Consider the following 26,138-nt stretch of genomic DNA (forward strand, 5'->3'; position numbering starts at 1 on the left):
TTTTTTTTTTTTTTTTTTTTTTTTTTTTTTTTGAGACAGAGTTTTTCTCTTGTTGCCCAAGCTGGAGTCCAGTGGCGCTATCTCAGCTCACTGCAACCTCTCCCTCCTGAGTTCAAGAGATTCTCCTGTCTCAGCCTCCTGAGTAGCTGGGATTACAGGTACGCACCACCATGCCCAGCTAATTTTTTGTATTTTTAGTAGAGACAGGGTTTCACCATGTTGGCCGGGCTGGTCTCGAACTCCTGACCTCAGGTGATCTGCCCACCTCAGCCTCCCAAAGTGCTGGGATTACAGGAGTAAGCCACCACGTCCGGCTGTGAATAGGCCATTTTTAAAAATTAATCAGAAGAGGCGCAGTGGTTCACACCTGTAATCCCAGCACTTTGGGAGGCCAAAGTGAGTGGATCATCTGAGGTCAGGAGTTCGAGACCAGCCTGAGCAACATGGTGAAACTTGATCTCTACTAACAATATAAAAAATTAGCCAGATGTGGTGGCGGGTGCCTGTAATCCCAGCTACTTGGGAGACTGAGGCACGAGAATTGCCTGAACCCAGGAGGCGGAGGTTGCAGTGAGCTGAGATGGCGCCATTGCACTCCATCCAGCCTGGGCAACAGAGCGAGACTGTGTCTCAAAAATAAATAAATAAATAAATGAATATTAATCAGAAGAAATGGAAGTAGTAATGAGAAAAGATACAAAGTTAATTTTAGAAAGCACTATTTGTGCAGAGTGACTGAAAACGTTACAGATCAAGCTTTGCAATATGCAGGGACTCAAAAGCAATTTCTGAATTGAATTATTTATTTGAATCAGTCTTTTGTATTGTTCCTATATATTATGAAATCTCTGCTTTGGCACCAACAGACATGTATTCAGACTGCACTATTGTGGTGCTTGAAAAATGTGACTAAAGAATGTACATTCAAAATCGTGCCCTTTTCTCTGGTTGTCGTGTGATTCATCTGTAGAAACCCCCTGCAGCACTGAGTCAGACATCATCAGAGTCAAGTGCACTCAGAGGTCTAAGAGGCCCTCCCAACTGGATAGTTTTTTGATTCTTGGGAGTTTTTTGGCTTCTGCTTAAAAGTCTGCTGTGGACCTAAGTTTTCCTTCAAGAAATCATATTGAGTGCTGAGAGTACCTAGTCCAAGTTGTATGTCACCCCAGACTAGAATAGTGATAGATGTATAATTATCTAGTATGTATATTTATTTATTTATTTTAAGACAGAGTCTCACTCTGTCACCCAGGCTGGAGTTCAGTGGCGCGATCTCAGCTCACGGCAACATCCGCCTCCCGGATTCAAGTGATCCTCCTGCCTCAGCCTCCCAAGTAGCTGGGATTATAGGTGCCTGTCACCACATCCGGCTAATTTTTGTATTTTTAGTAGAGATGGTGTTTCACCCTATTGGCCAGGCTGGTCTTGAACTCCTGACCTCAAGTAATCCACCCACCTCCGCCTCCCAAAGTGCTGGGATTATAGGCGTGAGCCACTGTGCCCGGCCTAATTATCTGGTATGTATTTTTAAATATATCTTCCTCATGTAGCTAAAAAGATGAACCTTATACATCCTTCACAATGACAACTTTAGCTTCCTAAGTTGTGACATAGTGAATGAGTTGTAAGCAGGTTAGGCCAGTGTCCTTTGGAGCAGGAGAAGGCAATGTGGGGCATAGTAGGAGCCCAGTGTTTGAATCATGGGACTAGATTTTAGTCTTGCCCCTGCCTGGCTGTGACATGAGCAAGTTAATAAACCTCTTAGAGTCTCAGGTTTGCTCACCTGTTAAATGCAAATGTTGAAGATAATATCTCTGTCATGGAGTTCTAAGTTACAAATTAGATAAAGTGTATAAAGAAGGTACCCTATAAATCTAGAAAATTCTATACTTGTTTTTCTTATTATTCTTATGCTGTTCCTATTCTTTGTCCTAGAAGCGGATAACATTCACACACATATACATTATATACCTTTAAGAATGTGTTATTGAAACAGTCTGTGTTTTTAATGATGATTTGCCTCAACTAATAACAAATCAGTTTACTTTTAAAAATTGAGTTAACCCCAAAATGAAAAGATAAAGCATATAACACATGTTAACAGCAAGGATTGGAATTAGCCTGTACTATCACAGCAGACATATTTAGTGCTCAGAGTAGTCCCTTATACATTCCATTAAGGAATTCCCACTGATTTAGGAGATATAAATATATGTGGGAATGCATATGGAAAAAATTGAAACTGCTGAGTATCAAAATTCACTGCTTGATTGGAAGTAGAGTGATAACTTCATTTTTCCTGGTAGTCTGGTTGCCATATCTTATCAAGTAGAAAGATTATCACCTGCACTCTTTACCCCTTCTCCAAATGCATTCTTGAAAAACAGCCTCTGTCCCGCTTCCTCCATCAAATTATAGATGTGGAAGACATTGCCCAACCCTTGAAGAGTTTATACTATAATAGACACTTAAAACAGATAGAAAGAGAACTCTGCAATGGAATATTGATCCAGGGAAGTGCTAGAGAGGAATGTCAGATGGTTGCAGGCGACCAGGCATCCTTCCCTAAGCTTCTGTGACCATTTCAAAGCCTTTTTACAGCACCTACACGTCATGCCTTCCATTGGTGACATTTTCACCCGTGTGTGATCTGTCTATATTATAAACTCCTCGAAGATGGAGAAGTCACCTTGTATTTATTTCTTGATCCCTCTCTATACACCACACCTTTCATCCAAGCCTCAAACAGTATTAGTGGTTCGAATAGAGTTTTGTACCTAACATTCGGATTTAGTAAAAAAAAAAAAAAAATGGTAAGATGTGTTTATGCTCTAACTTTCTTTTTCTTTCTTCTGTCTTCGCAGTTGACCTGCCTCTGTTTTTCCCTCGAGACCAGCCAACTCTCACATTTCAGTCCGTCTATCACTTCACCAACAGCGGACAGCTTTACTCCCAGGCCCAAAAAAATTACCCGTACAGCCCCAGATGGGATGGAAATGAAATGGCCAAAAGAGCAAAGTAAGTGAATCTGTCGTTATTTCCTACAGATAAGAGCATTTTGTTTATCTAGTCCAGGGGTTGGCAAGCCACCGCCTGCAGGCTAGATCCTGCCTGTGCCTATTTTTGTAAATAAAGTTTTATAGAAACACAGCAACACCCATTTCTTTACTTATTATCTATGGCTGTTTTAATGCTACAATGGCAGAGTGAGTAGTTGCAACAGAGACTGGATGTCCTAGAAAACCAAAAATATTGACTGTTTGGCCCTTCGTAGCTTCATCAGGAAGAAGCTGATCTACATCTGAGAGTGTTTCCTTTTTCTGCCGTTTCTGTTGGTGTCTAAGATGAGCCATGACAGCTTTTTTTTTTTTTTTTTTTTTCATGGAGTGTAGCATTTATCAGAAAACGACCTCTCTATTTAGACTGGAGGATAAATACTAAACAGGAATTCGAGTTATGGGTAAATGGCATCAATGATGAAAATGTTCGCAGCTACTTTTTAAAAAATGGAAATTTCAGATGGCAATAAACAGAATTTTTGCTTAGTAGTCAACACCTGGAACCAGTAGCTACTCTTTGGTATGAAAATGAATCTCCCTGAATTCTATACCTCGTTGTGTCTCTGCAGTGTATACCACAGCCGTTGCCCAAAGTAGGACCTGTGTATTTCTCGGTCAAATAAACAGCTACACAAATAGCTTAGGGCTATTAGAATAGATATGGAAGTAGGATTTCACAGAGGTTGAAGTTAGCTAAAGTTTAGAGTTTAGAGATACAACTATTGCTCATGAACCTCTCAGTGTGGAAGGCCTCACTTCAGTCATACAGAATAGGTAAATACAGAAATATGCTGATTGTTTTTTATATTTAAGACTTTGGTGTGTGGAACATCAGTCTTCATAAACCATGGCCTCCTAGACTGAAGAAGCAGTGGATCAAAATCACAGTTTCCAAAAATAAAGCATAGAGTGGCATGTGGTTATAACTTTATCGCTTGGAACAGTCATATGCTTCACACCTGTGATCCCAGCTGAAGGATGATCAGATCCAAAGTATCACACAAATATAGACTGTCTATTAAGCATCCTCTTCATTTGCTCATCCAGTATTTATTAAGCATCTACCATGTTACAAGCATTGTGCTCCATGCTAGGAATATAATGATAAACAAATTAGAAATTGTCCCTGTCTTCATGGAATTTGTAGCCCAGCAAGGGGGATAAAGCCTTTATCATACAAACTTCTGACAGTTTCAAAGTACCTACTAACAAAACCTGGACCTCCAGATCTGGAATGCTCTTGGTTAGCCATGACTAATCAAGAACTTAGTAGGACTTCTTGTTCTTGCCTCTCCCTCCCAGAGAGACCCCATTCCCTTCCATGGGGCCTCCTGACCTCACCTATATTTTTCTGTAGTACAAGACTTTCACTTATAGCAGGCTTGAGAACTTTTCATTTTATTTTATTTTATTTTTTTGAGACAGAATCTTGCTCTGTTGCCCAGGCTGGAGTACCAGCTGAGGAGTCTCGGCTCACTGCAACCTCTGCTTCCCAGGTTCAAGCAGTTCTCCTGCCTCAGCCTCCTGAGTAGCTGGGACTACAGGCACGTGACACCACGCCCGACTAATTTTTGTATTTTTAGTGGAGAAATACAACATAGTGGGTTTTGCTATGTTGGCCAGGCTGGTCTTGAACTCCTGACCTCAGGTGATCTGCCCGCCTCAGCCTCCCAAAGTGCTAGGATTACAGGTGTGAGCCACCACACCTAGCCTGAGACTCTTAAATAATGACAGTGTCTCCTTCTAGAAACCCAGACTGCCTCAGATTTATACGCAGAATCCAGAGTTGTTATCTGAAACTTTAATTGCCTTCTTCTTTCCCTTTATTTTCTCTTTTTATCTATGACACCCAAGTCTGAAATCCCATTAAGGACAAAAACAAGCATATGCAAATGTAACAAGTAACAATGATTAAGACTTACATATCTTGAAATACAATGGAAAAAAGGAATTATAAAGTATGTTTTATGCTTGAAGTATTGGTATCGTTTAATTTTCTGGGCTTTCCCTGTGTATACGTACGATCTGCCCTTAGAAGATGGGCACTATCTGTGGTATGTGCTGTGGAGTCTGAACCAGATGTGCCTTGTGGTTTCCATGGCAAAGATATCTTAGTATGTGTGTATGTGTGTGTGTGTGTGTGCATGTGTTTTTCCTAAGTAGACATTTTAGCAAGTATGAATTGAGTCTTTAAGAAGTTGCAGACCACAAGCCCATGATTTCAGTACAGGAATATCGTAAGTGAAGCCTGTTTATCTTAACAGATTGGTTCAGAGTTTCAAGAGACATTTGCTTTATGTTAACACCAGTCTAAAGAAAACATCTGAAGTAATGTTTAAAAAATCTGCTTTCTACTGTAGCGAAGATGGATCCATTTTAAATGTAATAAAAGAGAAAGCCAGCAGCTCGTGCTAGCAAGAAGAAGTAGTTTAAAGTTTCCATTCTTCAACTGAACTGAGTAACTTCCCTGGGCTATGTCAGAAAGCCAGATAAACACCATGAAAGAACTGTCCTGCAGTATAGTCTTGAGATTGGTGGAGAAGGTTGAAGACAAAGGGTGGAAAGAGAGGAGGGTCAACTGTAGCATTCCTTCCACACCCTGTTTCTTTGTCCTGTGAAAATACTGTATGTACACAGTGTGTAAAAGGCTATAATTCACTTGGGGAGCTCTGCCCATGACATAAACACTCTCATGGTTTATGAACAGCAGTGGAGCCTTTTGAGTGGAATCAGCTGTTTATTCCCTCCTGTAGAGCAAAATTCTAAACAATGTAACCTCAGAAAGGACACTTCCTGGCACTGACCAGGGCTTTTCCTACCACATGTGCTTCTTTCTTTCTCATGGCTGTCCAGCAGATTCTGTCCCTCACAAGTGAAACACCATTCACAGGGTGAGCACAGGCTTTGGGGTCATGCATGCCCCAGTTGCTATTGCAAAGTCTAATCCTGCAAGCTCTGTGGTCTTGGGCAGAGCTCTTAACCTCTCTGAACCTCATTCCTAAAACAGGACTGTACTCCCTGTTGGATGAACTTGCTATGAAAGGCCAGCAAGTTAACACGTGGAAGACCATGGGTTTTAGCTTCTGCTGTGTAACTCAGTGCCTTTGCTCATGCCTTTCCTCCCACCCTCTTTCTGCCCCCTCAAATAGACACATATCCAACCTCCCATGTGGGTTTTCCCATCCTCTCTACTTTGCCGGCAGGTCTCTCCCCTCCTCCCAGTCTCCTTTGACTCTAATCACATACTGCTTTGGAATCTGTTTGGTATTTTCTTTTAGTTCTGTACATCTTCATATATGTTTTGTTTCCTTAACCAAACCATGAGTACTTTGAAGGAAATGGCTTTGCATATGTATCTTTTTAAAAAAATTGCAGTATAATTTACATACAATGGAGTGGACAGGTTTTAAGCATATCTTTTGAAAAGTTTTGACAAAGTTACCTTATAACCTCTTTCCAAATAGTCTCTTCACTCTCAAGGCAACTATTGTTCTGTATCACCATGTCTTAGTTTTTCCTTTTAGATACTTCTAAGTGAAATAATACAGATCAATGAAATTTATATTCATTTCATTCAACATAATTGTTTAAGATTTATCTGTTATGGTGGCTGGGCCCAGTAGCTCACGTCTCTAATCCCAGCACTTTGAGTGGACTGAAGCAGACAGATCACCTGAGGTAGGAAGTTTGAGAACAATCTGGCCAACATGGCAAAACCCCATCTCTACTAAAAATACAAAAATTAGCTGGGCATAGTTTCACACGCCTATAATCCCAGCTATTCCGGAGGCTGAAGCAGGAGAATCTGTTGAACCCAGGAGGCGGAGGTTGCAGTGAGCGGAGATCGCGCCACTGCACTCCAACCTGGGTGACAGAGTGAGACTCTGTCTCAAAAATAACAAGAAATATCTGTTACAGCATTTCTTTTTTACTGCTGAGTAATAGCCTATTATATGAATATAGCCTAATGTATTCATCCATTCACCCATGTGTAGATATTTGTGTTGTTTCCAGGTTGGGGATTTTATTAATAGAGCTGCTATGACCAAGCCTTTTTATAGACATGTGTTTTCCTTTCTTCAGGTAAATACCTGGGAGTGGGAGTACATATGTGGTTAACTTTATAAGAAGGTGACAAGCTTTTTTAAAGTGGTATCAGTTTACCCTCCCATCAGCAATATGCCAGGGTTCCAGTTGCTTCACATTCTCATCAACACTTCCTATTGTCAGTCTTTTTAAATTGAACCATTCTAGAGAGGATAAGTAATATCTCATATTTTTAATTTACATTTCCTGGTGATAAATGATGTTCAGCATCTTGGCATGTGCTTATTGGTTTATCTTCTTTCATGAAATGTCTGTTCAAATCTTGCCTATTTTTAATTTGGTTGTTAGTCATTTTATTAATGAGTTGTATATACGAGTTTCTTTATATATTTGTCAGATATATTTATTATGAGTATCGTCTCTCAATCTGTGGCTTGCCATTTCATTTTATTTTTCTTTTTTTTAATAGAGACAAGGTTTCACTATGTCGCCCAGGCTGGTCTTGAACCCCTGGGCTCAAGTGATCCTTGATCCTCCCGCCACGGCCTCCCAAAGTCTTGGGATTACAGGTGTGAGCCACTATTCCTGGCCCATTTCATTTTCTTAAGAGTGTCTTTTGATGAGCAGGAAATCTTCATCTTTTTAATGAAATCTGTTTTTTATGTTGACGCTCTTTGTGTACTCAAAATTATTAGCCTACTAGAAGATCATGAAGAAATTCTCCTGTGTTTTCTTCTGGAAGCTTTTGTTTTGGCACATAGGCCTGTGATCCATCTCAGATTAATTTTTGTATGTGATATGAGGTAGATGCCAAGGTTAATTTTTTGTTCATATGTATCCAGATATTACAACACCATTTGTTGAAAATACTTTTCTTTCCCTATTGAATTACCTTTACATCTTTGTCAAAAGGCAACTGACCACATGTGAGTGGATCTATTTCTGGATACTCTATTCTGTTCCATTGATAGGTTTGTATACCAATATTTCTTGAAATCAGGAAAGGTATCCGAGCTTGTTCTTTTTAAAGATTGTTTTGGCTTTTCTAGGTCCTTTGCATTTTCATATATCTTTTAGAATCAGCTTGCCAATTCTCACCTCCCCCCACCCCCCCACCCCCATAAAAGCCTGCTGATCGACAAGGGAAGAATTGACATTTTTATAATACTGAATCTTTTATAATACTGAATCAATGAACATGGTTTTAGTTTCTCAGAAATTTTTAAAATATTTCAATGTAGAAGTCTTGAAATATTTTTACATGTTTTCCCTTTTTTTTGAGACAGAGTCTTGCTCTGTTGCCCAGGCTGGAGTACCGTGGCACAATCTTGGCTCACTGCAAACTCCGCCTCCCAGATTCAAGAGATTCTTGTGCCTCAGCCTCCCGAGTACCCAGGACTACAGACATGTGCCACCACACCCAGCTAATTTTTGTATTTTTATTTTTTATTTTTTTGAGACAGAGTTTCGCTCTTGTCACCCAGGCTGGAGTGCAATGACACGATCTTGGCCCACCGCAACCTCTAACTCCCAGGTTCAAGTGGTTGTCCTTCCTCAGCCTCCCTAGTAGCTGGGATTTCAGGCGCCCACCACCACGCCCATCTAGTTTTTGTATTTTTAGTAGAGATGGGGTTTCACCATGTTGGCCAGGCTGGTTTCAAACTCCTGACTTCAGGTGATCCACCTGCCTCAGCCTCCCAAAGTGCTGGGATTACAGGCATGAGCCATTATGCCCAGCTGATTTTTGTATTTTTAGTACAGACAGGGTTTCAGCATGTTGGCCAGTCTGGTCTCGAACTCCTGGCCTCAAGCAATCCACCTGCCTCGGCCTCCCGAAGTGCCGGCATTACAGGCATGAGCCACTGCGCTCCACCCGTTTTTGCTTTTATTGTAAATTATATAAAGATATAAATATAAAATATTTATAAATATATAAAAATATAAACATAAAATTAAAAAATATTTTCTAGTTGTTTGTTGCTGGTATATAGGAATACAAATGATTTTTCTATATTGGCATGGCATCCTGTGACATTGCTAAATTCACTTATTACTACTAAAGTCTAATAGTTTTTTTATAGATTTCTTATAATTTCTTTTTTCTTTTTTTGGAGACGGAGTCTCACTCTGTCACCCAGTCTGGAGTGCAGTGGCGTGATCTTGGCCCACTGCAACCTCCGCCTCCCGGGTTCTAGCAATTCTCCTGCCTCAGCCTCCTGAGTGGCTGGGACTACAGGCACACGCTGCCACACCAGGCTAATTTTTTGTATTTTTTTTTTTTAGTAGAGATGGAGTTTTACCATGTTGCCCAGGCTGGTGTCAAACTCTGAGCTCTGGCAATCCACCTGCCTTGACCTCCCAAAGTGCTAGGATTACAGGCACGAGCCACCACACCTGGCCTATAATTTCTTACATAAATAGTCACCCCTTATGCTAACAGCTGTACTTCTTTCTTTCCAATCTTTATGTTTTTCTATTTCTTTTTCCACCTACTGGCACTGAATAGGATCTCCAGTACAATTTTTTACATAAGTGATAAGAACAGAATCTAGCTGTATGTTTCTCTATTAAGGTTAATGTTGAGGTTTTACATAGATGTCTTTATCAGATTAAAGAAATTCTTGTGTTACTACTTTGCTAAGAGGTTTTTTTTTTTTTTTATCGTGAATGGGTATTGAATTCTATAGATTGCTTTTGCTGCATCTTTTGACATTGACATAATCGTGTGCTTTTTCTTTATTCTGTTAGTGTGAATTACATTATTTAGTTTTTGCTTGTTGAACCAACCTTGCATTCCAAAGATAAACCCTTCTCAGTCATGATTTTATCCTTTTTTATATTATTAAATTTGATTTGCTAAAATTTTAAGATTTTTACATCTACATTTATGAATAATATTGGTCTAAAATTTCTTTTCTCGTGTTTGTCCTTGTCAGGTCTTTCATATCAGTACTATGCTGGCTTCATTAAATAAACTGGAAAGTATTCCTTCTTCCCTTGTTTTCTGAAAGAGTTTGTGCAGATTTCTTCCTTGTTTTCTGAAAGAGTTTGTGCAGATTTAGTATTATTTCTTTCCAAATGTTTGGTAAGGTTTCCTTTGTGCAAAAAATACTTAGTGTCTTTACTAAATGTAGGGATATTCAGATTGTTGTATTTCTTCTTGTGTTCGTTTTAGCAAGCTAGGTTTTTAAATAAGAAATTGATCCATCATGTCTAAGTTGTCAAAGTGATTGGCAGTACATGGTTTCTAATGTCTTCCTTTTCAAGTTTCTTAGAGTAGAAGCTTAGGTCACTGATTTTAATCTTTTTTATTTTTTTAATATAAAATTACTCTCTATGGATTGCTTAAGCTGTATTCCACAAAGTTTTGTATGTTGTTTTTCATTATTATTTTATTAGAAATATTTTCTGATTTCCCTTGTGATTTCTTCTTGAACCATGGGTTATTTATAGTTGTGCTTCTTGAATTTCAAGTGTTTAGAAAGATTTTTCTAAATATCTTATTGTTATTGATTTATAGTTTAATTTGATTTTGATCAGAGATCATAACCTGTATGATTTCAAGCCTTTGGAATTTGTTGAGAATTGTTTTGTAGACCAGCATGTGGTCTATCTTGATAAATATTCCATGTAAACCTGAAAAGAATGTGTGTCCTGCAGTTTTGGGGTAGAGTGTTCTATATATACATTAACTAAGTTAAATTACTTGTTAGTGTTATTCAAATATTTTAGCTCTTTACTGGTTTTTTATATCTATTATATCAGTTATTAAAATGAGGTATTAACATTTTCACCTGTGGGGTTTTGGATTTGTCTGTTTCTCCCCTTAGTTCTGCTAATTTTTGCTTTTTATATCTTAAAGGTTTATTTTTAGATACATATTTAGAATTGTTAGGTTTTCTTAATAAATTGGTCCTTCTATCATTATGAGATGACTCTTTATTTCTGGCATTATTCTTTGACTTGAAATCTGCTTCATTTCATATTAAAATTGTTACAGCAGCTTTCTTCTGTGTATTTTTTGCATGGTATATATTTTTTTCATCCTTTCTTTATCCTATCTGTGTCTTTATATTTGAAGAAAACCTTTTGTAGACCTTGGGTTTTTTTAATCTAGTCTTAACATGTCTACCTTTTAATTGGTGTATTTCTTTTTTTTTTTTTTTTTGAGATGGAGTCTCGCTCTGTCGCCCAGACTGGAGTGCAGTGGCGTGACCTCGGCTCAGCACAACCTCCACTCACGGCAACCTCCGCCTCCTGGGTTCAAGCAATTCCCTTGCCTCAGCCTCCTGATTAGCTGGGATTACAGGCTTGCGCCACTATCACCTGGCTAATTTTTGTATTTTTAGTAGAGATGGGGTTTCACCATATTGGCCAGGCTGGTCTCGAACTCCTGACCTCGTGATCCACCTGCCTCGACCCCCCAAAGTGCTGGGATTAGATGCATGAGCCACTGTGCCCGGCCTTTTTTTTTTTTTTTTTTTTTTTGAGACAGAGTCTTATTCTGTCACCCAGGCCGGAGTGCAGTGGCGTGATCTTGGCTCACTGCAACCTCCGCCTCCCTGGTTCAAGTGATTCTGCTGCCTCAGCCTCCCGAGTAGCTGGGACTATAGGCGCACGCCACCACACCTGGCTATTTTTTGTATTTTTAGTAGAGACGGGGTTTTGCCATATTGGCCAGGCTGGTCTCAAACTCCTGACCTCAAGTGATCCACTGGCCTTGGCCTCCCAAAATGCTGGGCTTACAGGCATGAGCTACCGCACCTGGCCTTAACTGGAGTATTTCATTTATACATGTAATATAAATAATAAGCTTACTGGGTTTAAGCCCTACAGTCTTGCCATTCATATTTTCGGTTTGGGGGGTTTTTTATTCCACTATTCTTTTCTTCCTGTATTCTTTCAGTTTATTCAAGTATTTTTTAGTTTACCATTTTCTCTTCTGTTGGTGTGTTAGCTATATTTCCTTGTGTATTTTAGTCATTTATACACTAAAAATACACTCTTAACTTATCACAGCCTACCATGAATTAATATTATAATGCTTCCTATATAAACAGTGTAGTCATCTGTATACTTTCTATTTACCTTTGTGCTATCATATTCACACACTTTCAGTCTTCGTATTTTATGAATTCCACAATACATTGTTATTACTTTGGCTTTTAATAGTCAACTACCTTTTAAAGAATTCAAGAAAAAAAATTACATTCCATCTTATTCTGTAGTTTTTCAATAAATGTAATAAAGAATCATTTCCTCTCCAAAAAAAAAAAACTATTTAAAATGACTTCCTCCAAACAAGCCATCAAAGTGATTATATCCAACCTATAGGCAGAGGATATTGAAATTGGCAGTCATCAAGAAAAGAAAACGATACCTACATGACATCCAGGTGCCTCTATCTGCCCTGTGGACTTCTTTCACAGTGGCCCTCACACACTTTCATGGGATCGTCAACTGCAGCCCTTCAAGGGTTGTAATGCAGAAATTCTTAGTACGCCTCATACAGATTACAAAAACTGAGGCTCAGGGTGATTAATTGACTTGCCCAAGGGCACACAGCTGGCTTCTAGAGGAGTGAGGGTTCAACATAGGTCCTCATTTTCACATGATGGCACCAAAAGTGAAAAAAGAAGTTCTTGGCCTCCCATTGCTGAATCCAAAGCAAACGCTTTGAAGGCCAGGAAGGCAGTGCTTAAAGATGTCCACAGCCACAAAAAGAAGATCCGATCCACATATGACCCACCTTCCGGTGGCCCAAGACAGTGTGGCTCTGGAGGCAGCTGAAATATCCTTGGAAAAGCACTCCCAGGAGAAGCAAGCTTGAGCAATAATACATCATCAGGTTCCCCAAGCACTGAGTCAGCCATGAAGAAGATAGAAGACAACAACACAACTTGGGTCCATTGTGGATGTCAAAACCAACAAGCACCAGATCAAACAGGCTGTGAAGAAGCTCAGTGACACTGATGTGGCCAAAGCCAACACCCTGATCAGGCCTGATGGAGAGAACAAGGCATATTGGGATCATCTAAACTGAATCCAGCTAGTTAATTCTAAATATATATCTTTTCACCATTTAAAACCAAAACAAAAACACAGGTCCTCTGACCCTTCTGCACATCCACACCCAGGCAGACGGAAACAGTTCCATACTCTTTTTACCATGTGTCTGAGGCTCTCGCCTCATACAGAGAGGAAATGCATGAGGCAGTGAAGAGCACTGACCATAAAGTCAAGACAGCTGGGTTTAAACCTGTCTCTGCCACTCACAGGCTCTGTGACTTTGGGCAAATTCCTAATTTCCCTGAGTCTTTGTTTCCTTGTCTATAAAATGGTGAAGCCTACTTCAGAGGGTTACGATGGGTATCACCTGGGGTGCATGATTTTCTGTGTTGCTAATTTAAAAATTATCATAAATTAACTCTTTTAAAACACCCCTAGTTATTAATCTCACAGTTTCTGTGGGTTAGGAGTCCCACACAAGACGCCTGGGTTCTCAGGTCAGGGTTTTAGGCAACTAAAATCAAAGCTTTGTCTGGGGCTGCAATCTCACCCCTGAAGCTTACGCTTCTCCTTCAAGCTCTTTCAGTATGTTGGCAGAGTTCAGTTCCTTGTGGTTGTAGGACTGAGGCCCCTGTTACCTTGCCACCGTCAACTGGAGACCACCCTCAGCAACTAGAGGCTGCGTGCGTCCTCTGCCATGTGGTCCCCTCCATTTTCAAGCCAGTAGTGGTGCATCAGATCCCTCTTATATTTTGAATATCTGCCTTCATGTCTCTTCTGCTAGTCACAGATTTAAAGGCTACCCATCTTAAAGTCATCTGTGCCATATAACAAAACCTGTTTACCAGAATGAAATCCATCATATTCACAATCCTGGGGATTACACAGAGGATGGAGAATCTTGGGGGTCATGTTAGAATTCTGCCTACTGCATGGGATAATGTCAGTGAATTGTCCAGCATAAGGTCTAGTATATGGTAAGAATTTGATCATTTTTAGCTATCAGCAGCAACATCCCTAGAGAAAAATAGAGATTTTAAAATTAAAAACAGAGTCAATATTGATACCATCATATGTACCCCAGTAAACAGTCCCTTAACCTCGGTAACTTGGCTAGCTCCCAAAGTTTAAGGTCACCCCATTAATGGACTGTCATCCCCTGTGGTTGTATCTTCTTGGTACCAGCATAACCAGCTGAAAAGTGGAAAAATTCCAACTCCATCCTTGCTTAGTCTACGTAAAACCGAACATTAAAAAAATAAAAAAAGGCTCACACCTGTAATCCCAACACTTTGGGAGGCTGAGGTGGGCAGATCAGGAGGTCAGGAGATTGAGACCAACCTGGCTAACACAGTGAAACTCCGTCTCTACTAAAAATACAAAAAAATTAGCCAGGCGTGGTGCGGGCACCTGTAGTCCCAGCTACTCGGGAGGCTGAGGCAGGAGAATGGCATGAACCTGGAAGGCGGAGCTTGCAGTGAGCCGAGATCACGCCACTGCACTCCAGCCTGGGCAAACAGAGCGAGACTCCGTCTCAAAAAAATAAATAAAATAGCTTATTAGTCAACACATGGGAGTAATTCATTATGAACCTCCTAAAATCATTTGTTGTTTCCCTTCTTCCCTCAAGGTCACAAAGAGACATTATTTTCTTATTTAAAAACTTATCCAAACCCTCTGAAAGCAGTTCATAATTGCTTATATGTTGCTGTTCACCATGCATACTTCTAAATTTTTTTATCTCGTTATCTTTGCGGAATCACTTGCAGGAAAAATTCTTTCAAGAATCTTTTAAAAGTGTACATTCCAGGCTATTTCAATTATTTTTCATCGTTAATACATTACTTAATATTCCCAAAGACACTGTTTTCTTTGAACTTCTCATTAGCTGCCAGTGCTTCAGTTTGGTCTCATGCATTAGTCCTCTAAATAAAACAGATTAAAAAGTAGATATTTTCCCCTTGATTGAAGAAAAGAAGGTAGACGTCCCACCCGATGTGCTCTTCATTGACACCGCCTTCCTTGTCTTCTGAGGCCCTGCTGGCCCCCCTGCGACTCCATGGAGCCCAGTGTGGAAATCCCAGTTCATGGTCCTAGGATCCCTGAGGCCTGAGAATTCCTAGGGGACTAGGGTAGAGCTAGAGGAGGGCTGTTCATGAAGAAGTATAAGAGGTTATAATATGAGCCCATTTGTGTGTTTGTCTCGCCAGGAATTAATCACTGCTGTCTTCTTCACTCCTTAAGGTAGCTCCTTAAGGCAGCTCACATGATGCTTTGTCTCTGCTGAGACTTCACTACAGAGTCGGGCTTCTCTCTGCAGCCCCTGTGCTCTGTGAGCTGGCCCGAAGGAGTCTGGGCTGAACCAGCTTTGGAGCCCCAGTAGCAGTGCGCTTCTCATCCAGACACCACTCGCTATTAGGGAAAAACCTGATAGAGACTTTTCAACACTCTCTCCCCCTCATCACTACTCACTCCCCGACCTGTCCCTCCCCTTCATGGCGTACTCCTGGAACTCCCATCTGGTACCCAAGGGTTGGGCGGGGCAGGAGGCAACAAGAAGGTGAGAATCGTGGCTAGCTGGAATTGGTCACCCCCCACATTCCCTCTGCACGTGGGGAACAGCTGCAGAACAGAGCCTGCAGAAGGCAGTGCGCTGGGGTAGGCAAGGGACCAGGACTGGGCTCCCAGGAAGCTCCGCACTGCAGACTTCCGTGGCAGAGCCTGCAAGCCCAACTGGTGCTACGATTCGTGGGTTTTCTTTTTTTCTTCTGTTTTGCCCTGAGTTTCCTAGGAATAGTTCCCTTTCAAAAATCCCAACCTCATCTCAGCTGAACTCCCCACAAGAGACATGAGGGAATTTTCCAGGCCCAGGCCAGCATAGCTTGGGTGATCAGAGCCCCCGAGAAGATAATAAAGTCAGTGCTGGTGAGCGACACAGGAATTGGGGACTGAGGTCACCAAGGCCGTCCATTCCACATGGACTGGGTTCCCGCATGAGCAAGCTCACCCATCCCTCCTGGGCCTTTTCCTCATGGGGTTTAGAAGTAGAGCTGTGAAGAGAAAAGCAAATCATCTAAATAACATGAAATTATTGGATCCTTGAACTCTCAAAGAGAATCCCTTTGAAAAGTATCTTAAAGGGGTTTGGTTTGTTTTTCCTTACAGAAGAGAGAGCAACAGAGATGGGGAGGAATCAAGCTCTGCCTGACATCCAGGCATCCTCTCCAAATTGCGTAGGTCAGTGAGAACGTGGTATTTATTAGAACCTGACATCTGTTGCAGTGAAATGATAAGCTCCATTAAAAAGCCTGGCCATCAATTACTGCTAATACAGCCCTCATCCCAGAGGAAGCCACTCACCATCCTCTCAGCCTGTGCAGACCAGGCTGCACCAGGCACGGAGTGTTTACAGCTCAGCTGAGCCTCCTGGCTCCCCTGGGGGAGGGGCGGCAGGTAAATCCCTTCTGCAGGTCCCCTCAGGCCATCTCTTCCTAGGCCCTCCATCTGTATTCCTTTGGTTCCCCTGGAAGCTTCTCTGAGAGCTGTTTTAAAGACTGCACCCCCTGTTCATCCTGCTTTCTCAGTGGAAAACAGTTAGGGCTTTTGTTCTGGCTTCTTCAGTCACACGAGCCAGAAGAAGCTACGCTGAACTCCGCTTATCAGGATAGTCACACAGAAAGAGTAACTGGGCTGGGCGTGGTCGCTCACGCCTGTAATCCCAGTACTTTGGGAGGCCGAGGCAGGTGGATCACCTTAGGTCAGGAGTTCAAGACCAGCCTGGGCTACATGGTGAAACCCCGTCTCTACTAAAAATACAAAAATTAGCCAGGCATGGTGGTGGGCGCCTGTAATCCCAGCTACTCAGGAGACTGAGGCAGGAGAATCACTTGAACCGGGGAGACAGAGCTTGCAGTGAGCCAAGATCATGCCACTGTACTCCTGCCAGGGTGACAGAGCAAGACCCTGTCTCAAAAATAAAAATTTAAAAAAAAAAAAAAGAGCAACTGGAAGGTCAGCACATCTTTGTCGGGAAAATTAACTTAGTTGTGCCCTTTCAGGAACAATTGAGTGTTCAGGCTTGGGTTCCAATTACCCCACCAGCCACTGGGGAAGTGTTTGGGATCGCCAAGGACAGCAACTTCCTTGCTTGTGAGTTAGGGTCACGTATTCTCTTTCCTGGAAAAATAGACAGATGCCCTATAGAGTCAGAAAGGAAAGGGCAGAGGAGCTGGTTTGGGATTTTTCTAATAAACCATAGTAGGAACATACGCTATTAATGGAATCAGAGTTCCTTTTGAACAGTTGGGGGAAGAAACATACAGTAAGTCAAGAAAAAGCAAAGGATAATGGCCTGGGAGTCAAGTGACCTGAGTCTCATCTAGGGACCATTATTAATTTCCTGCGCGATCATGGGAAAGACACGTCACCTCTCTGGATTTCAGTACCCTCCTCTGAAAGTACTGGGCTAGTACCCACCTGGTAATCACTAAGCTCTAATATATTTCTGGAATTTTAAGTGAAAATTGTTTAAGGTAGCTGAGCATACTTTTTTATTCATGTTGAGAAACTTCCATCTCTGTTGCCAGAGGTCAGACACAAATTGAAAACATTACTAAATGGAATTAAGTACATCATGTACGTGATACTTTTTTGTACAGCTCATATCTGATATTTATAGAACACTTCAGTTGCAGAACGTGCACACATATGCCCTGAACACACACCCAGTAAAATAATTCTAGATGCAATGCATTTTCAGATGTCAAGTTAAAACAGCTTCTTGGGAATTAGGCTTGACTGTTCAGATGTGTGTGTTAGTTTCTGACAGGTGCCGCCAGGGCTGCTCAGGGCTGTCATGTGTGGAGTCCAGCCAAGGCAGGAGGGCCAAGCCGCTTGTTTCTATCACTTCTCATTAAGGCATGAATTCTAGAAAAAAGGGAAGCATCAAAGAACAATCAGGATTGTCCATTGTGTGCATATCATAATGACAAGCAGAGGCCTTGCTTCTGCAGAAACAAGATTCTGTCTTGTCTTTTGTCAGATCATTCAGCACAAGGGCCACCTGTGAAAATGAACTAGATTCATGCCTTATTAAAGTAGAGGATTTACAGAGGTGAGCAAAAATGGGAGGCAGGTACCATCCAGCTCACTATATACAGAATATGTACGAAGCACTGGAGACTACCACACACACATACACACACATATTTTGAAGAGCCCCAACTCAAAGCCTACTGATTGCATTTCTGGAATGGTCTATCACTCCTTGAGATTCCATTCTGACAATGAGGCTATCCATGGCATTAACTACTCAGAAGACTGAGTACGACTCAGAATTGCAAAGCAGGAAGTTATATAGTTCTTCTAAAAATCAAAACCAAAATTTAGAAAACTCACTGGGGCAGTTACCTCTACTCCACTGTCCTGCAAAATCCACAACCAACAGCAGAGATAAGTTGGGTGATTAAGCAGGAATGCATCCTAGGAAGCTAAGTGTGACAGTGGGGGCCAGCCACAGAACATGGAACGTGGAAGGAATCTTCGAGATCATGTCGTGCAGCCAGGTCCAAATATGGTAAACGTTAACCATTGTGACAGACATTCAATGAAATAATCGATATAGACCCTTAAGCAGGGCGATTGGCCTAGAGTTGACTTTCAGTTCATCATTTTCATTTCCTAGAAGAATTTGTGCAAGGCATACAGTACCAAGATTAGAACCTTATGCCCCTGATTACTGGTCCAAAGCCCAGCCCAAGCCACCTCTGACCTCCTAGCTTTCCCCTCTTTCCTGCTCCCTTGCTCACAGGAACAGCACAGAGCTGTCAAGGGCAGGAGTTTAGCCTGCACCGTGTACCCATCCACCTACCACGGAGTGGCCTGACATGGGCACCTTCTTCCTAGTGGCTCACCCAGGAGGCTGAAGGCCTCTGTGTCCATGGGGAAAACCCAGGGTGTTTGTGAGCAGCAATAGCTCTGCTGAGAGTCTAAAAACCAAGTACTTTTAAGAGAAGGTAACTTGCTCCTGTGGCCAGACTTATTATTAGCATCCATGGGCAAAAGAGAAGAAGGAGTATTGTAATGGAACACGCCGAAGGAAAGGCATCACTGTACTGCTGCCTCCAAAGCAGCAGGGAGGCTGCACATTGAGAAGAGGACAGAAAATTCCAGTGACTCCTATTTTCCCAGACAGACAGAACCTCTGGCACTTAGTCATGCCTAATGGAAAATCGATGCCAAGAAAGCAGAAGTGGAGTGGGGGTGAGCTAGGGTAGTCTGTAATCCAAAGCCACTTCTGAGGAAAAAAAGTGGTTTGTCTCCTTGTGTGCCATGGATGGGCAGGGCCTTGGCCCTCGGAAGAACAGGCTTTACAGCAGCCATGATTGTGAGAATTGGGCAGAACAGTGGTTTCCTCAAGTTGATCCAGAAGCAGCTAGTAAGCCTACAGTCTGTGTGTAGCTGCAGTTAAGTTACTGCTCAATCTCTTCAGCAAATGTGTAAGAGCTCACTGTATACAGAATATGTACAAAGCACTGAAGACTAACACATACACACACATTTTGAAGAGCACTAACTCAAAGCCTGCTGATTGATTTCTGGAATGGTCCATCACTGCTTGAGATTACATTCTGACAATGAGGCTGTCCACGGCATTAACTACTCAGTAGACTGAGTACAGTCCGAATTGCAAAGCGGGAAGCTATGTAGTTCTTCTAACAATCAAAATCAAAATGTAGAAAACCCCAAATTTGCATTATTGACCATTTGGGGGACTGGATAAGCCTTAAACTGTCATTATTCCAGGTATCCAGAAAAGTGAGCATTACAGGAACATGCATATTTTCTCACAATAAACGATGGGACACCCAATCCCTCCTGATCACCTTATAGACAATAATAATTTTAAAATGTATTGAATAATGACAATACACCAGCATAGCTCTAAATGCTTTATGTTTTTTAATTTCTGTAATTCTCGTAACAACCCTATGAGCTAGGTACTGCTATTACACCTGTTTCACAGATTATGAAGTTGAGGCCCTGCAAAAGGAAGTGACGTGTTCAAGGTCACAGAGTAACTTAGTGTAGGAACTGAGCATATACCTTGGCTTTCCCAGCTTTTAGGTTGGTTTCGTACTACACCACCTCTTTTCCTCAGATTAATGATCTGAGTTATCCCAAATTTACCAGGCAGCTAAGCTCAGCTCTCTGTTTAGAACTGCAGGGTTTAGGCTGTTTGCCTTGGTTGACACTCAGGTTTGGCATGCCCCAGTGTGGATTTGTAGTGGCTAACATTGAATTAGATTTTGCCCACATCACTAGCCTAGATCACTTTTCCCATTCATTCATTCAGCAAATGTTTATTGAATTCAAAGTAGGTGTTAGATACGATGTTAAGTGATATGTAAGATACAGTCCCTGCTTTCAGTGAACTAGAGGAAGGATGAGAATTGCACTTAGAGTCTTCTCTTTAAGGTGGTGATGTGCAGGGAAAGAGCACTAGGAGTCAAGGAGAAGAGATTATGTCTGTTTCCTGAGACCTAGGAAGCTGAAATTGGAGGCTGAGTAGGATTTGATGTGCAGAGAGGGGAGGACACTCCTCCAGAGGAAACAGAGTGCACAAAGTCCCAGAAGATGGGACGCATGGGGGTTTCGGTAGGTATGCCAGGGTCCGCTGAAGACAAGAGCAGTAGATAAGGCAGGAAAGAAAAGAAAAGAAAAGAGAAAAGAAGGAAGGGAGGGAGGGAGGAATGAGAGGAGAGGGGAGGGGAGGGGGGAGGGACAGGAGAGGGGAGGGGAGAGGAGAGGAGAGGGGAGGGGAGGAGAGGAGAGGAGAGGAGAGGAGAGGAGAGGAGAGGAGAGGAGAGGAGAGGAGAGGAGAGGAGAGGAGAGGAGAGGAGAGGAGAGGAGAGGAGAGGAGAGGAGATATTCAGGGTACAGAGAACATGCCCTCTGGAATCAGACCGGCTGGAATTCAAGTCCTTGTTCAACCACTTTCTAGTAGGGTTGGTTGGTCTGTTTGTTTGTTTGTTTTTAAATCTCTGTGGGCCTTGACTTTCTCACAGAGGATTGTGTTAAATGCTGAAATGATTGTAAAATGTCTGGCATATTGTTGGTGTTCACCATGCTAAAACATTTGATCTTTTTTTTTTCTGTAGGCAATAAGGTATTTCTTTGTGTATGTGGTGTTGTTGTGTTTTTTTGTTTGTTTGTTTGTTTCTTTTTAGAGACAGGGTCTCACTCTGTTGCCAGGCTGGAGTACAGTGGTGCAATCATAGCTCACTGCAGACTTGAACTCCTGGGCTCAAGCGATCCTCCCACCTCAGCCTCCCAAGTAACCAGGGTTGCAGGTCCATACGATAGCACTGGGCTAATTTGTTGTTGGTTTTTTTTTTTAGAGATGGGGTCTCGCTATGTTGCCCAGGCTGGTCTTTAACTTCTGGGCTCAATCAGTCCTCCCATGTCGACCTCACAAAGTGCAGGGATTACAGGCATAAGCAACCTCACCCAGCCAGGTTTTTTGTAAGTTTACAGATTGCATATTGGTATAATGATCTGCTGTGGTGTTGATATGTAAATCATAATAGATCCTCCTTGACCTTGGAAATATTAATAAACACAGTTCAAAACTAAGGGTCACACTCATGGAACACTGTAAAGGAATGTTTGGCTTGGGTTCTTTCACCCCTTCTTTGCCACCTCAATGCCCAGGGCTTTTAGAGATCCCACTCTGGATCTTCAGTTAGAATTGCCAGATTTAGCAATTAAAAATGCAACGTGTCCAGGTGCACTTACATTTCAAGTAAACAACAAATAATTTAGTGTGAGTATGCCCCATGCAGTATTTAGGACATACTTATACTAAAAAGTTGTTTATCTGACATTCAGATTTAACCAGGCATCCTGTATTGAGGGGCAGGTCAGGAATCAGCCGGAACAAACCTGTTCCCCATATTTGGGGAAAGAGGCTCACCTGCCTGCTAGCCTTGTCTCTCAGGTGATAAAGGCTCCACGCAACAGGCTTTGAGCAGGGCCTTCCAATCACTTCCTAGGCAGAGACATCAAATCTGATGGGTCCCACTGTGCATGTTTTGGAGTGGGAGTGGGGGTGGGAGTAGGGGTGGGAATGGGGGTGGGAATGGGGGTGGGGGTGGGAATAGGGGTGGGGTGGGGGTGCAGCAAGGAAGAATGTCTTGCCCCAGCCTTCACATATCCTCAGCCCCCTCTGGGCAAGAACATGCATCAGCCTTTCCGTCCTCCAACTTAAAGACTTTATGGGGGATTTTCTTTGCTTTCTTCAGAACATTCCCACAGACAATCGGTAGAACGAAGACAGCCTTTGTGGTCTGAGAACGTGTCTCATAGGATACGAGCACATCTCAGGGCAGAGCATCCTCTTCAGGTTTCTTCCAGGAACATCGCTCACAGCGGGAACTTGAGTTGTCCCTTGTGGGGAGGTACGTGTGTGAGTGACTTGACACAGCCATCCACACGTGATGGTAACGACTCAGTGCCCTGTGCCCTGGCAATCTCAGGATCATGATATCGGAGCTAGAAAGATAATCCAGCTGCTTCACTTTAGAAATGAAACAAGGGAGAATTCTGCCCAAGGTCACAGATTTTGAGTCTGAACTCAGGTCTAGGTGTCTGTCTACTACTTTGGGCTCTCCGATAATAGCTCAGGGGATCGGAGAATTCTCAGCACCCTTGTTGGTTGATTTCTGGTCATTTTCACTGGATTACCCGATGAGTATCCCCCAGACCCCCACTTGGCTGCGTGTCCTCCGGCACTGCCATGCTCAGCTTTATGCTTTGACCCTCGTCTCCTAAAAGCGAGCGGCACCACTGCTGCTAGGAGCCAATGGCACTTTCTCTACCAGCCTACTCATGGCTGTCCCCATTAGTGCCTCCTCACTGCTTTCTTTGCCCCACCCTGACCAAGCGTCCTGCAGTTGAGATGGAAAAATCCAATTCAGAGCAGATAGCTTTTCACCTCGGTTTCAGGGGAATAATTCATCCACGTAACATGAGGTAAAAATTAAAACAAAACAGGGCGTAGGTTCAAGCAGAATAGCATCCTTGGGCTTAAGAGTGACTTTGACCTATTCCTCCCAGACTAGAAAAATTATCTGGCTGCCAGAGAGTTCTTAGAGGAATCACTTTGTTCAGTGGTGTCACTGGCAAGGTGGTATTAACCTTAAGACCAGCTTTATCTGAACACTGAAGGCAAACCTGACTGTGCAGGCGGGGCCAGCCCACATGGAAGCCCAGGGCAGCGATCATGGGATCTTCCACTCTTTTTATTTTCTTATTCTTGCCACAACCTGTCATGAGACCAAGAAAACTTGTTTTGAAAATGCTTGACAGCCAAAACAACCTGTTCTCAGCCCTGGATGAGAGGGCTTGTCCTCTCTGACCACTTACGTACTGTTAGAGGTTTGACTAGCTGCTGACTGGAAAACATGAATTTGCTGTTTTCTTCTCATATTGTTCACAGACAAGTGCCAGTGACTTTCCAGTTCCTGTTTCCCAGCCTTTTCTTCACCAGAGACATTTTAAGGTTGTGCCTGAGTCTAACTGATGAATGAACAGTAGCAGCATACGCTTAGAGGCTGTGACCGATGGTTAGATCTCTGCAGGCTCAGCTGGATATGTAGGTTGTCTTTCCAGTCCCATTTGATTTTAACCTGTAGATTTAATCTGTGGATAGATTTTAACTTGTGATTTTCCACCTGCTTTTTGGTCCTCTCTGGTGAAGTTGGACATGTTAGTCAATCTCTCGTTATCCAAGCAGCCATTTTGGCCTCTGCCTTGGTGGCTCTGAGGCTGGCAGTAGTATCTCTGTTCCTCCCACCAAGCCTTGAAAGTCAGGTCTTGGTCTTGGGTGGACCTCCAAATGGCCCTGTGACTGTGAAGGAGTGACCTCATCTCTTTTCCTCTGTACAAGGAAGGGCTGGACTAGATAATGGATGGGCAAACAACAGCCTGAGGGCAAAGCTAGCCAGCTGCCTGGTTTTATAAATAAAGTTTTATTGCAACACAGCCACACCCATTGATTTACATATCATCTCTGGCTGTTATCACTCCAAGGCCAGAGTTGAATTGTTACAACAGAATACAGGTATGGCCTGCGAAGCTGCAAATATTGATTATCTGGTCCTTTACAGGAAGAGTTTGCTGATCCCTGAGCTAGATGAGCTCTAGGGTTTTCAAATCCAGCATTCTATGGCTCTTGAACTTGAGGCAATTCTTGACTAGGAAGAGGTCCTGGAATAGGGGCTCACTGGAAAGGGCCTCTTTCCATCCTGTAGTAGTTAGAAAACAAAGCATGCTTTGAGATTGTTGAACTTTACAAAGGGCGGGGCTTACTTTGCTGTAGTTTTACAGAGTTTATTTTGCTGTGTGTCTGTATTTGTTTATTGGTCTAATGGCTCTGCTATGCATGGTGTCCACCAGTTTTGCAGAAAAGATATCCCAGCTGTGTAGGTCTGACTGTATTCAGTGGCATGGTTTGAGGTGGGACACCCATTTGTACTTGCCTGGAAGAGAATGCTGATTCTTCTGCTTGATAAACACGGCAGGAAAGGGAGCCAAATGCTGTCCTGGAGAACCTGTAGGGCTGCCCAAACTCCACCTCACCCCTGGGCTGTCTGTGTTTGCCTTCGTTCCAATGGGATGGAAAAGATTAACTGTAAGCGGTGGGGTAGTGCAGTAGGCTGTGGCCAGGAGAACAAGAATGGGTTCTGAAGATGTCTTTTAAAATGCAAATTAGGAAGGAAGAAATCTTCACTTTCTTCCCCCAAAATCATCCAAACAAGGTTCTACTTTATAGAATTTGCATCCAGTGAAGTTCCCCATACCCATGTTAGTGCACCAGGTGTGTGATAGGGAACCCAACACACAGAACTGAATGGTCTTCTCAGGGTCACCTTGGCCAATAAGAACCTCTGTGCAAACTAAGAAAAGGCTCCCACTTTGGGCTGGTGGAGTTAGCTTTAGGTAAAGAAGAAGCTGTCTATCTGAGCCTCTGTCCCTGGGTGAGCACACAGCTTAGCATGCAGAGCACAGGCTCAATTTCAGCCCCCACTTGCTCTCTTGGCCTGATGCCTTTGTGCGGGGCAGAAGCTGCACGTCCAAAAATGCACAGCCCCCTGCGCCCCTTGTACCTGGCATGTTAGAAGTCTGAGGGGTCCCCTCAGGGGCCTAGCTGGGCAACAACAGGTTAACTCTGCTTGACCTTGGTCTTTGAGGACACAGCGGACTAGGCTAGCCACCAGCACACCTCTTCATCCCTGTGCCCTTCAGCAGCACTGCAAGGCAAGTGTGGCTGGAGTCAGGGCTGACGGATTGGTGCCCCATGCTGCGAGCAGAGAGCTGGTCCTCTGGCCGCAGATGCCATAGGCCCCCCCCCGCTGTAGGCCAGGTGCTTACGCAGGAGAGCCCAAGGCCTGGCTCCTCCTGCCAGCTTCAGCTCAGCTCAAGGAGTGCACATGATTTTCCACACGGTTCAACCTCAAAGGCAATACACTTGCAGCACAGGGAAATGTGCTCAGAGGTCCAGAATAGACAGGCTCACGGTGGGGGAACTGACCTCATCCCCGAGACACTGGGTTCCCCGCTGCGCAGTGTGCGCAGTGACGGCATTCCTCGGGACACCCACCCTTGGCAGGGAGTGTTGTCAGAATGGCTTGGAGTAGACTGATGAACTCTGTGGGTGCTGCAGCATTGTGGTCAGATCCGATTTCCACCGCTCAGTTCATGCTGGAAACTGTATTTGGGCCAGCCATATGGGCAAACTTTGAAAGACTCCTGTCCTATCCTTTCAATTCTGCATCTATCAGCGGTTCCCAGCAGCTCAGAGGCTAGAGGAGTGGGAAGAAAGAGGCAGTGAGCTGACAGCAACCCAGGACCAACATCTGCTTCCTGTCCCATTACTTGGTTTTAAGAGCCTACTGGGAACAAGAAGGAATGCAGTTCGTCCCTGTTGTGAGCCCCTGACATGTGCAGGGCACCCTGCTAAGG

The 26,138-nt window shown here is 43.0% G+C and overlaps 1 protein-coding gene across 12 annotated transcripts in view; it reads left to right on the plus strand.

The window, feature by feature from the left end:
* Positions 1-26,138, plus strand: part of BABAM2 (BRISC and BRCA1 A complex member 2) — a 493,307-nt gene that overhangs the window by 448,842 nt on the left and 18,327 nt on the right. For 11 of the 12 annotated variants that reach the window (XR_011611569.1, XM_071076430.1, XM_071076435.1 and 8 more), the window contains one exon: positions 2,865-3,018. Coding sequence is in view for 11 of the 12 variants with exons in the window: in XM_071076430.1 (XP_070932531.1) it covers positions 2,865-3,018 (154 nt within the window). In the remaining variant the exon portion in view is untranslated. Of the gene's footprint in view, positions 1-2,864; positions 3,019-26,138 lie in introns of those variants that run through there. The other variant, XM_071076439.1, reaches the window with a different exon arrangement.

Source organism: Macaca nemestrina, chromosome 13, assembly GCF_043159975.1.
Source record: "Macaca nemestrina isolate mMacNem1 chromosome 13, mMacNem.hap1, whole genome shotgun sequence".
Lineage (NCBI taxonomy): Eukaryota > Metazoa > Chordata > Mammalia > Primates > Cercopithecidae > Macaca > Macaca nemestrina.